At 36.9% G+C, this 13,175-nt stretch overlaps 1 protein-coding gene across 8 annotated transcripts in view; it reads right to left on the reverse strand.

The window, feature by feature from the left end:
* SNX29 (sorting nexin 29) overlaps nt 1-13,175 on the reverse strand; it is a 688,321-nt gene that overhangs the window by 474,898 nt on the left and 200,248 nt on the right. For all 8 annotated transcript variants that reach the window (XR_011967204.1, XR_011967210.1, XM_072609956.1 and 5 more), the window contains one exon: nt 9,717-9,799. Coding sequence is in view for 5 of the 8 variants with exons in the window: in XM_072609956.1 (XP_072466057.1) it covers nt 9,717-9,799 (83 nt within the window). In the remaining 3 variants the exon portion in view is untranslated. Of the gene's footprint in view, nt 1-9,716; nt 9,800-13,175 lie in introns of those variants that run through there.

Genomic DNA, 13,175 nt, shown 5'->3' on the forward strand with positions numbered 1-13,175 from the left:
GCTTTAAGAAGTAATCCAACAAATCAACTTTTAAAAGCATGAAAAAAAGCTAGATTGCCCCTATACTCAAGAAGCTTACATTCTCATTAAGATAGACAAAATATACAGAAGGATTCCGTTTCAAAGCAGATGAAAAAAAGGAAGAATTACAGCAGGTATGAAACATTTTAAACTCTGCAAATCTAGATCCTAGAGGAATCAAACTTGTAATTTTCATTCAACAATGAACAAACATTTATTAAACAGATTGAAGTACACTGTTGTTCAGCCATTTTTCAGTCATGCCCAACTCTTGACATTTATGACCTCATTTGGGGTTTTCTTGACAAAGATACTAGAGTGGTTTGCCATTTCTTTCTGTAACTCATTTTACAGATGAGGAAACTGAGGCAAACAGAGTTAAGTGACTTGTTCAGGGTCACACTGCTTGCAAGTGTCTGAGGCCAGATTTGAATTCTGGAAGAGGAGTCTTCCTGACTCTAAGCCAGGCACTCTATCCACTTTACCACCTAGCTGCTCACTGCTTATTGAGCATTGTGCAAGATAAAAAATTTGTAATACTAGAGTTCTGGACTTCAAGAAGTGAGTTTATTTAGGAAAGAAGACATAAGCACATATGAAAATGATACATTTTTATGGACAAAAAATTGCACAGTCACAGGGACTGATATAAGTAAAGATAGAAACAAGAAAATATGGGATAAATTTGGGACACACAGAAGTTAACCCAGTGTGGCTAAAATTAGATAGCACAGAAAGGGAAAAAATTAGACAAACCCAAAGGGTGGGGTGATAATCAGATGGTGGTAAACCTATCAATATATCTTAAAATTCTAAAGAGTCTAACAACAACACACTAAACACAAATTCCCCAAAGTAATACAATATTTCCAATCACCTAAAGCTTATGTTTTATTTATACTCAATGACTGTGTAAAAGATATTACTACTCAAGTGTTTTTTTCTGACCTCTTTTAATCTTATTATCAAAGGTCTATAAACCAGCTTCCAACACAAGCAAAAATGACTGCTATAGAAGAATCCAGAGATTCACAATGAGTATTTTCATAGTATACAAAGAGAATGAAAGTTTCTCTCAAACATTACTATGTGACAGGCATTGTGCCAAGCACTGCCATTTCAAAGAAAGAAAAAAAAAAGCCCTCAAAATCTCTGGTCTCTAGGAACATACATTCCATGGAAGAGACAAGATGTAAATCTTTAGGTACACACTATATGTGTGTGTGTGTGTGTGTGTGTGTGTGTGTGTATACATAAAATATATGAAGGTAATCTGCAAAGGGAAGACATTGGCAGCTGGGGCAGGAAAAAGTTCCTGCAAAAGGCAGTATTAGGGCTGGATCCTAAAGGAAGCCAGGGAAACAAAGAGGAAAAGGGGAATGGGTACAGCATTCCAGGAAAAGGAACATCTAGTGCCAAGGCAAAGAGTAAGGATATAGATGGATGTCCATGTGCAAGGAATAATAAGGAGGACAGTGTCTTTGGATCATAGTGTGGAGGAAAAGAAGGTATAAGAAGGCTGAAAGGTAGCAACAGGTTAAGCTATGGTGAGCTTTAAATGCCATACAAGGACTTTATATCTAATCCTGGAAGTAGTAGTGAACCACTGGTGCTCTGTGAGCAGTGGAATGACATGGTCAGTCCTATGCTTTGGAATCACCTTGAACTGAGTGGAGGATGGATTAGAGTGAGAAGACTTGAAGATTACAAGGCTATTTAGAGTAATGAAAAAAAGATAATAAGGCCCTAAACTAGAGTTGTGGGTGTATGACAAGAGAGGAAAGGATGTATAAAAAAAATACTGTGAAGGTAGAAATGACAGTTTGGCAATGGCTTGGAATGTGAAGTGAGTGAAACTGATGAACCAAGGATGACCCAAAGGTTGCAAGCCTGGGTGACTGAGAAGATGATGGTGTCCTTATCAGTAATAGGGAAATTCAGAAATGGGGAGAACTGGGGGAGGAGAGGAGGAAAGATAATGAGTTCTGCATTGTACTTATCACATTTGAGATGTCTATGGGACATCCATTTGGAGATGTCTAAAAGGTAGTGGGACAATTGTGACTGAAGCTCAGCAGAAAAACTAGGGCTGGATGTATAGATCTGAAAATTATCTACATAGCAATGATGACTAAACTCATGAGACCATTAAGAGAACTAGCATAGAGGAAAAAGAAAAAGAGTCCATCACAGAGTTTGGCGGGGAGGAGACACTCATAGTTAGAGAGTTAACAAAAAGTAAAGAGCATATACAAAGCTATTTCAAAAGGCAGTGAGTACTAACAACTAGGGGGAATCCAGAAAGGCTTTGTATGAGAGGTGCTACTACAGGTATATCCTGAAGGAAGCTAGGGATTCAAAGAAGAGGAGGTGAGCAAGAAACCTACTTCCAGACATGGGGGACATTCATTTAAAGGCAAGGGGAAAAAAAAGTATGAAGATATCACACACAAGGAACTACTAGCAAGCCAATTAGACTGAAACAGAAAGCAACTGAAGGAGCATAACAGGAAATAAGATAGATAAGCACCATACCGTAAGGGCTTTGAATATGAGATTGTGAATCTTCCACTTCACCTGAGAACAGAGAGCCACGATGGATTTTCCAGTAGAGGAGTAATAAAACTATATTTAGATTTTAGCAATATTAACTTAATAGTTTTATGAAAGAAAATTGCAGAAGAGAGAAACTGGAAGCAAGGAGTCTAAATAGGAGACTGCTATTATTCAGATGAGAGGAGACAAGATTCTGAACTGCTAATTGTATGTCACGGAAGTAGAAATGACAAACCTTCATAGCTGAAGGGAAAATGGGGCATGGGAGAGAAAGAAGAGCCAAGGATGATACCAAGGCTGGTATAGCACAAGAAATAAAAAACAAATACAGACCAAGAAAACCTGCCACCTCCCCTCCTTGACTTCAGTCATACTTCTTCTCTCCCTGGTGCACCTTCCATTTCTCTCATCACCAACCAAGGTCTAGATCCAGGCTCTGTTCTCCCTCTTCCATGAAGCCTTCTCAGCTCATATTGATCTTACTCATCTACGAACTCTTATTATACTTTTTCTTTTATATGACCATAGATTTAGAGTTTGAAGGTCCAAATAACACTGCTATGAGTAAAATGAAGAAAGTTCCTGCTGTTAGAAAACCAAACAAAACAAGGAAAACTCCTCCAGAACTTTTATATCCCCTGCAATCTTCTCAACTTTCAAAGATGGCATGTACATGAATGGGACAGCAAGGAATCTGGATGACTGTAAGAAAAGGCCAATGTGGATAACCCTTAGCAACAGGCTGCATTGGGGATATTACGTTTCATATTATTGTTTGACAAACTGATCTTCTGAACTGCAAGCCCCATGACTTTTCTCTATTTCTTATGATGTGAATTAACTTCGTATAACATTCAAAGAGAAGACTCTGCAGAAACTAAATAAGTTTTTACATTCTTGGAGAATGGTGGAATGGAGCATCCTGTTTTACTATACTGACTATTCACATTCTTCCCATGCACCTGGCAAAGGTAGTTTCCGGAGCTTATGACAGTTACATTTTGTGAAAGGACTTTGCTCTTAGAAAGGTATTTCCATATCTCTTGTTGCTCACTTGAAAAGTTACTATGTGGGAGACGAAAACGCCCCTTCCCTTATTTTCAATGAACCGCTGACATTCAATTTATGCATGTCTTAAGCTATATACCAAAAAATATCACTAAAATATACTTGACTCTGGGCAAACAGAAACAAATGGGAGATAATCCTGGGAAACAGGATTAGGTCAGTTTACAAATAATCTTGACTAGCAGGTCAGAGGACTTTAGGCCTGATCTAATAGTGATAATAAACTCATTTAAATGTTTTTTTCAATTAACAAGCCTTTATTTTCTCTCCCTGGCATAAACTGCAAAATTTCAAAAATAATAATAAAACCTGTGTAAAAATATGCACAATCATGCCCCAAAAAATCATACATTGGCTATGTCCAAAAATCTGTCTCAGTCTGCATGTGAGCAGTACAGATCATCATCAGTCCTCTGGAATCATGTTTGGTTATTGCATTTATCTCAAATTTTTCAAAGTTGGTTGTCTTTTAAAATGTTATCATACAGATCATAAATTCTTAAACAAGAGAATGATATGAGGAAAGCACTGCCTTCATTAATATAGTCTTCAGGCTACATTGAATTGGGGAAAGTAACTGGAGGCAAAGAGATCAATGAGAAAGCCCTGGCAGCATTCCAAGAATGAGATAATGAGGGTCCAGACTTCATGGAGGCATTAGAAATGTAAGCAAGATTGGGGAGGGGGGGGGGGGGGATATACTGAGAAAGGGCAGACATGGGGCTTTGTTAATGTTGAGATTTATTTAAGGATATAGATCGAAGCTCAGATACTCATGGCAGGGCAGAGTTCAAAATGACCTGTCAGTAATTGGTTGATGTGTGGTATCCCAGGTCTCCTCAGTCTCCTAGGCTAAGGTGGAATCTTTTCAAGTTTGGGAGGTCATCAAGGAATTCCCATTTGGGACTTTTACAGATATTCACTGCTCATCCCTAAGCACAGTCATTAATGGGAGGTTATCTAACATAATATTATTTGCTACTAGTATAATTATGCTAATTGTACGATTATAATTATGTCAGTAATAACATACACATATTATATGCTAATAGTATCACCCATACGAAGTCCCCAAAAGTTACCCTGTACTCGTTTCTTCAAAAAACAAAGAAAGAAGGAAAGTAAGACAAGTTGGGAACAGGAATTCATGGTACTTGTTGATTGCTTGTATAAAGGGGCTGAAGAAGAGGGAGGAGTCATAAATAACTATAGGGTTACACACACCTGAATATTATGCTACCACTGACATAAATAGGGTAGCCAGAGGGGGAAAGGTTCCCTAAGAAGATGATTTTAATTTGGTGCATGCGGAAAGATAAATCTATATAATTAACTCTGAAACCTCCATCTCTGCTCTACATCACCCATCTCTATCTTGATCTCCAGGCCAAAACTTCCAACTACTTAATGGATTTATTACATCTTTTCACACTTCTTTCTACTCCAATAACCTCTTCATTTGGCCATTTGTTACTTCATTTCCTCTCTTCTCTGACACATCATCCACGGAATGGTGGAATGCCAAAGCGATATTCCTAAAGCACACATACGACCATGTCACTTCCTTGCTCAATATATTTCAGTAGCTCTCCATTACTTCTAGAAGCAAATACAACAAAGTCCTCTATTTGGCATATGAAATGTTTGGAATCTGGTTTCACATGACCTTTTCACCCTTTTTATGTTATTCCCTTTCACACACTCCCAGTCCACCCAAACCGTTTCTTTTGCTCTTCATAGCATTCTATCTCACCTTTATGACTCTGCATAGACTACCCCCCATGCCTGGAATCTCACTTCCACCTCTAAAATCTCCATTTTGTTTCAAAGTTCAGTACAGAGCCACTTTCAACACAAGATTCTTCCTAGTCCCACAAAACTACTTAAATATATGTGTGTGTATGTATATGTTCTTTGTTTTAAAAATCATGAATGCTTTGAGAGTATGTACCCACAAGATCATCTGTCTCCATATATTACAGACCTCCTATGTTGTTCTGACCTAGTTCCTGAGAGCTGAGGGAAATCACTTCTAACAGAAAATGTATGGAATCTATGAAAGTAGAGTTGGTTGGTTACCAAACGTGCAACAAATCAGCAGTGACACAAGAATGGATAGCTGGCATCATTTTCCTTTGTTTCTTGCAGCTACTACAATCTAAACAACATTTAAAATTATTTCCAAGGCTTCCTCATCCATCAAATCATTCCATTTTTCCATCTCTTCTTACTGCTGATTACTGAAATTGCTTCTATCAACAAGCCATTTCTCCTCCCTAATATCCCTGTGCCTATTGCAGATTAATTAATGAATCCACCAATAAAAGTTTGTAACTTTGAAATTAATCACTGTGGAACAGGGACTTATGACACCACGAATGCAAAACACTGCTGAACATGCCTGGTTAGAGAGATGAGAGAGAAAGAGGGAAAGGTTTTATTGACATTGAGAAAAATATTTAGAATAAATCAAATAAAATAAATCTGAAGAAATTAAAGCATTTTATTTAAGCTTAAGACGGTCTTCCACACAGATAGGTTCACTTGTTTGTGCAAAATCATGAATGTATGGGTGACAGTATTTGGTACAAAGTCAAAGACATACATAAATTCCCAAGCTCAACTCAAACAAGCAGGAAAGTCTATGGTCTGATGAAAAGAAGGGGAATTTAGTTTCATAAATGTGATCCTTGAGATCAAGCAACAATAGATACGGAAATATCTTTCCATGAACAAAGCCCTTCCATGTTAACCCCTGAAATAAAGGCTCAAAAAGCCACTGTGTGCATTGGAAGATTATTAACAGGCTACTCCATACTGCCATTCTCCAAGAGTATAAAGATTTACTTAGCTCCTTTAGAGTCTTCTCATTGAATGTCATGCAAAGTTAATTCACATTGAACGTAAAAAGTAATATGACACAAGAAGAAAAAAAAAGCAAAGGGCTTGCAATTCAAAAGTTCAATCTGCCAAATAAAAACATTGACAATAATATCCCATCTGTTATAAAGTCCTGTCAATTCTACCTTCACAACAAGTCTCTTAGAAACCCCCTTCTCTCCTGACACTGCCACTACTTTGTATAAGTCCTAATCACTTCATGCCTAGACATATGCAATAACCTGATGGTTTGTCCTTGCCTCAAAATCTAATCCATCTCCCACTTAGCTACCAAAGTGATCCTCCTAAAGCATATGTCTGACCATGTTATTCCTTCCCTTCCCCATTCAGTAAACTCCAGTAGCCTCTTATTTTCTCCAATATGAAATATAAAATTCTCTCTTTGGTGTTCAAAGGTCTTTATGACATCCCCATCCATACCTTTCCAGTCCTCTTATAGCTTAGAGCTGATCTTATAAACTCTATAATCCTTGCTGTTCCTCAAATATCACACACTATCTTCTTCCTAACCTGTGCCATTGCACTGGTGATCACCCATACTTGGGAAGCTAGGTGGCTCAATGGATAGCATGGCTGGCCTTGAGTCAGGAAGACTCATCTTTCTGAGTTCAAATCTAGCCACAGACATTTACTGGCCATGTGATCCTGGGCAAATCATTTAACTCTGTTTGCCTCAGTTTCCTCATCAAATGAGCTGGAGAAGAAAATAGCAAAACACTCCAGTATCTATGCCAAGAAAACCCCAAATGGGGTTACAAAGAGTCAGACACAACTAAAAAAGACTGAACAATACTCACACTTGGAATGCTCTCCCTATCCAACCATGAAAACTTGGTTGAATTTGAAAAGTTACAGTTTACCTAAACCAATTATTATAATAAAAAGAATCCTGATTTTGGAGCAAGAGGATCTAAGTTTGAATCTGAGTCTACATGGTAAACTTGGGCAAGTTTTATTACTTCCCCAACCATGTGATTATTCATTCCCATCTATCCCAGCCTTCCTATCTTCAAAAATTCAGCCAAACTATCCAGCCCCTCCACATCCTAACTCCATCCAGCCCATTCTACAGAAAACAAACTTCCCTTCATCTTAAATCTACTGTTTTTTCTACTCCTTTCATTGACTAGCTCTTACTGAACCTGGTTTTCCCCTTGATGATACGGCTTCCTTAGCCATATATTCCAGTACTGGTTGTACTTTCACTCATTGTCCTTGTTTCACTGGTTGAAGTGGGGAGCTGGAATACTACTTGTTCCCCATTAGTGCTTCTAGGTCAGGCCTGTATAACCTACAGTGTGAGAGCCCCCAAAAAACGTAGAGGATGAATTCCCAAAATCCTTTGGCAGCCCCAGGTTATGCAGGCCTGTTCTAGGTTATCCCTTAACTCCTTCATTCAGTAACCTCTTTTCCTTTGAAGTTAATGTTATTCACATTTACTACCCAAACCGAATCTTGGTAACAGTTGTCCACATACTCCCTCTCATCCCTCTAGCTCCCCCCACCCCTTGCCACTTCCACCCCTCATCAATCTCCCTCCTTCCTCAGTGAATCTAATACTTGGCTCACAATTTTTCTTTCCTCCCCAACCTGTGTCCTCATACTAGGGGACTTTAACATACATAATGATTCTCCCTCAAACACCTTGAACATTCAGTTCTTCAACCTACCCACATCCCATGAGCTACACTGCCACCCAACCTCAGTCACACACAAACATGGTCAGACCCTTGATTGTGCCATTATCCACAACAATTCCATGTTCAAGAACTATGTTATCACCTTATTTGACCAAAATCTATTGGCTTTTCACCTGTCCCCCGTCTTCCCTTAAAAAACAAAAAAACCTTTCTCTTCACATGCATTGTAACCTCCACACCCTCTAAACCTTTAATTTTCACCAGGCCATCTCACCTAAGTAGCTGTTCTCTTCTCCTCAAGGGTTGTTCATTGTCATTATCTTTTGATATGTACTTTACCTTTCAGTTTACGTGTAGATTTTAGATTGTCAACTGTTATAAACTGTTTTTGAGATAATCATGTTGCATAAATATAAACATTAAAGATTAGGCAGAATCAAATTTAAACTAAAAGAAACTCAACCTTCATGATAAACCCAGTTTGGGCTTTGCAAAATTTAATGAGTTTATGTCACAAGGCATAACCAGATTCAAAGCCTACTTCCCTCTATCAGATGGCACATCTACATAGTGTTAATGGTGAATATGGCCACAAAAAATAAACTTAAATTCACTTGTTAAAAAATTCCTTATAGGAAGTTATACCGTTTATGGATACATTTAGTGTCTTTGCCAGGTACCAAATGTGTGAGTTATCTTAGATTCCATTGGCAGCTACATGGTTTAATGAATAGAATTATGGGCCTGGAGAACAGTTCAGACACTTACTGGCTGTCACTTAACTTCTGGCTGTCTGAGTTTCCTCAACTGTAAGATGAGGATAATAGCACCTACCCTGAAGGGCTGTTGGGAGGATCAGGTGAGATAATAATTGTAAAATGTTTAGCACACTGCCTGGCACATAGTAGGTACCACAGAAATGATAACTATTATTACCATTATTAAAATCAAAGTCAAGAGTTCCTTTCCTGATGATTTTTTGAGAAACATCTAATAAAAATTGTGATGCTAACTTGGGGTCAAAAACAGAAGCAGAACACTTTTCTTTCTGCTCTGTGTGAGTTTGGGTTTCATGTCTACCTGATTTTCTGGATTTGGAACATGAGGACAAATAACTATTTGTCTTTTCATCATCATTTTCCTAGATTTATTATTTTAAAAATTCTTCAGATCTTTAAGAAACTGCGAGCTTTAATTGAACTTTAAGAAATTTTAAGTATGCTACTTAATAATTCAAGAAACGAATGTCCACTCAGCAATTAATAGAATTTAAGAACTAGAAAGATCCTCATAAAGTAAAAAGCCAAATTTTACAGGACAGAAACCTGCATCACACAGGGCTAAGTAAATTTCCCAAGGTCAATAGGGAGGCAGAACAAACCAAGACTAAAATAAGGTCTCCTAATCCCCAGTCCAAGCTCTTATTATGTTAATAATATCTTGTAAGAAGTTTTAAAAGGAGTTTTCATGAAATTAATTTGCCCAGGTTGTGGCTAATACTTTCTGCCGTTTTTTCCCCCTTCTCCTCACCTTCAGCAGATTGTCCTTCTCTTTTCAGCATCTGGACAGCTCCAACATACTTCTTCAGTTGTACTTTCAGCACTTCATTTTCTCTGCAGAAAAAAAAAAGAATTTTTAAAAGGATACTAACACATGAGCAAATTGGAGGCAGAAAAACCTATATAAAGAAAAACATGTGCTGTGCTTCCTATAAATATTAATGTTCAGTCTGTCTTAAAGATTATTATCCCTGGGAAAATACAGAAGTGAATTTTTTAACAGAAGACTAGGCGTGCATGAGTGGGACCTTCAAGAGCTATTTTTTACAAAAGGGAAAATACTAAGCTAAGTGGCTCTAGCACACACTAATTCACTATGCTTATTCTAAAGTCAGTATGTTTTACTCTATAACTGAATAATGTAACTTAGAATTTTTAAGGTTTTGAACATCTTTCCATGTGGGATATCATTTGATCCTCACAACAATGCTGTGAGACAGCCATTAGAGCTCTACTTATTCCATTTTACACATGAGAAAATAGAGGCTCAGAAAGGTGAAGGGACTAGCCTAGGGTAATTTAATTAAGGAGTGCTAAAAACAGAAAGAGAACACAGGCTTTTCTGGCCCCAAGCCCAGCATTCTAGCTGCTATATTATACCACATCTTAAAGTTAACCTGTAGCACTTTGAGGATAGCTATTACCTTAAGGAACACTTCCAAAGCTAAGTCAAAATAATCACCACCTGGGAAATATCAAGACTACTCTTTAACCTATATAAAAGACTAAACTACAAAGATCACCCACAGTGGGAACATGGACACAAATTCACCCTTAGTATTTATTAGATGTGAGAACCTGAGCAAGTCACTTAAATTCTACGGAAATTCTCAAGGAAGCATTTAATAAGTCAAAGAGGGGATGACTTTTCCTTCTGCAGCACTGAAAAAGATGCACATGTATGCACACATATACATAATTTTTTAAAGCCTGTATTAACCATCTTAATGAGATGGATCAGGGAAAACACCTGACTGCTGGGTTGTTTTTTTTAAGCTCCCAGAAAAATTTGCTTCTTCCTCTTGAGCAAGAGCAACATATATTCATATAGGGAATAAGTGATGTCTGCTTTATTTTTACGGATTATGCTTTGGCTTCAACGTGAAGAAAGCTGTAAATTCCCATTTTCTACTGTTTCAGCTCCCCCTAGTGATGCCATAAGCCTGGATTTCCTCTCTGTTGATAGAGGCATGAAAAACAAACTGTAATTGGATTAGGCCTCAAAGCCCCAAGATTTGGTACTGAACTTAAACTCCAGTATCAGCTCTGATGCGCATGATCATTGAACCAATTAACCTTCTGAAACCCAAGTTCCCTCATTTATTAAATAGGATAATAATAATACACATTATTTCACAGATTTTTGAGGAAGATTCTCAGTTACCAGGATTATTTTATTTTGTCTCTGGCTTTTTACACACAACATCAAGAAAGGATTATGATAATCACAGAATCACAGATTCTCCATCAGAAGAAGCTGCACTTTAAGGCTTGCAAAGCATGTGACATGCATTATGATCACATTAGATTCTCAAAACACTGTGAGGCATGTACTATCTATATGGATTTTAAAATAATACAATTAAGTCTTTCCTGAAGCCTCTGAAATCAACACGAGAGCTCTGGAAACTGTAAATGAGTAAATTCTCCCTTAATTCACAAGCCAATTCTATTTTTCAATGGCTCCTTCTAGAAGCATATTGATTTTCTCTATCTGTAATAGAAGGAAGTATTAGCAAACTAATTGGCTAAACTATGTAAAACCACAAAGGTTGGTTAATGAAAAAAAAGTTTCAAAGAACTTTTCATTTTCCTTTCCTCCTCTGAATATTCTTCTCTCTATTCCTGAACTCTAAATTTGAATTCAAATCACATACATTTTTTAAAGAAAAAGGTAAAGCACAAACACAATTTAGATATGTTTCTATATTACAGAAATTTAATAAAAACTGTATACAGAAGAACATTATACACATGACTTAACAAATAGGTTATCTGTTCATATCTGTTGAAATCCTCAGACTGTTGAGAGTCAGACAGCCTCTCAGCATCTTCATTCATCTCAATCTACCTCAATCTATCTTTCCACACTGAACTAACACTTCCCTTTTTTTGAGTCTTAACCACCTCATTTTTTTTCCTTAAGAATACCATAAGAATCTATCTAAAACTGAGTCTGATAAATAAAAGGCAATAAGATCTTAATAAAAGTACAATTCCAAACAAAATGATCGGGAAATTGTGGGCAAAATAGCAATCACTACATGGAGATGTTTCAGAATTATAAAAGTAGAAGAAAATTTTGCTTTAAATAGTAGTTGAAGATTGAACTGATCACTTTTTTTTGGGTGGAGGAGTGAATTGACTTTTTGGACATTAATATGTAGTACATAAATTCTGTAAATGAATGCTATCCAAAACACAATTCTCATGCTGAGAAAGGCATTATAAATGATATTCAGCTCTAAGTCTATGATCCTTTATAATCCTAATGAGCAATAAACTTCTGGACAAAAAACAAGCCTGGGCACATTCATGTTCCAATCAACCAAAAAAGTAGGTCATTTAAACTGGTTGATACCAAGATTTTAAAAAAAGTAGGTTTAATATAAATAGGTTGCTTTGGGAGCAAAGTCTCCCCTACCAAATTTACTCAGTTGTCTCAACAATTCTTAGAACTGTTTATTCATCCCCTAACTATACATTTCAATAGAGATGAAAGACAAACTTTTGGTTGGAAAAGATATGGTAGACTCAGTACTCTACTGATATAAAGGTTTACTCCTTCAGAATTCCTATCACATCCTGACTCCAGGGTCATGCTTGGGATTGTTCTTTAATGAGACTAACAAATCATTTATTTGCTGGCAACTCAGCTGCTACCAAAGATTGGCTTCTTTCAGCTTTAGCCTCATTATATACATGCATATTAAAATCAAGTAATTCACCCTTCTGAAGACTGTCCCTCAATTCTACAGAACAGCAACAATGTTAAAGGCAAAAGTAGGTACCGAAAAGTTAAATGTATCAAGAAGGCCACCATCATTTTTAATAAGTACCTGTAGGAACTTAAAGACATATTCCTCTTAGTCTTTAAGTTATACTCATTCAGTGTTCACAGGTTTCACTTGCTCAGGAAAGCAGTTCTAACGTTCTTAGCATCAGGTAAAAGAAAGGCAAAGAACAAAACCATATATCACAGGGAGGAAAAATTAAATTCATTTAACAAATATTCAATGAATCCCTACTGTGTGCCAAGTCTTTTGCTAAACCCAAAATAAGATTAATTTTTTAAAAGGTGTATTTAAGAGATTGTCCCTTCTCAATTAGAGTTTTTACAATCTAAGAAGAGGGCAAGAAACATATACATAAATGAGGATACTACAAAAACAGTACAAAACATTACATGAAATCAAAGCAGGATGGATCC

Source organism: Notamacropus eugenii, chromosome 1 (genome assembly GCF_028372415.1).
Source record: "Notamacropus eugenii isolate mMacEug1 chromosome 1, mMacEug1.pri_v2, whole genome shotgun sequence".
NCBI classification, from domain to species: Eukaryota; Metazoa; Chordata; class Mammalia; order Diprotodontia; family Macropodidae; genus Notamacropus; species Notamacropus eugenii.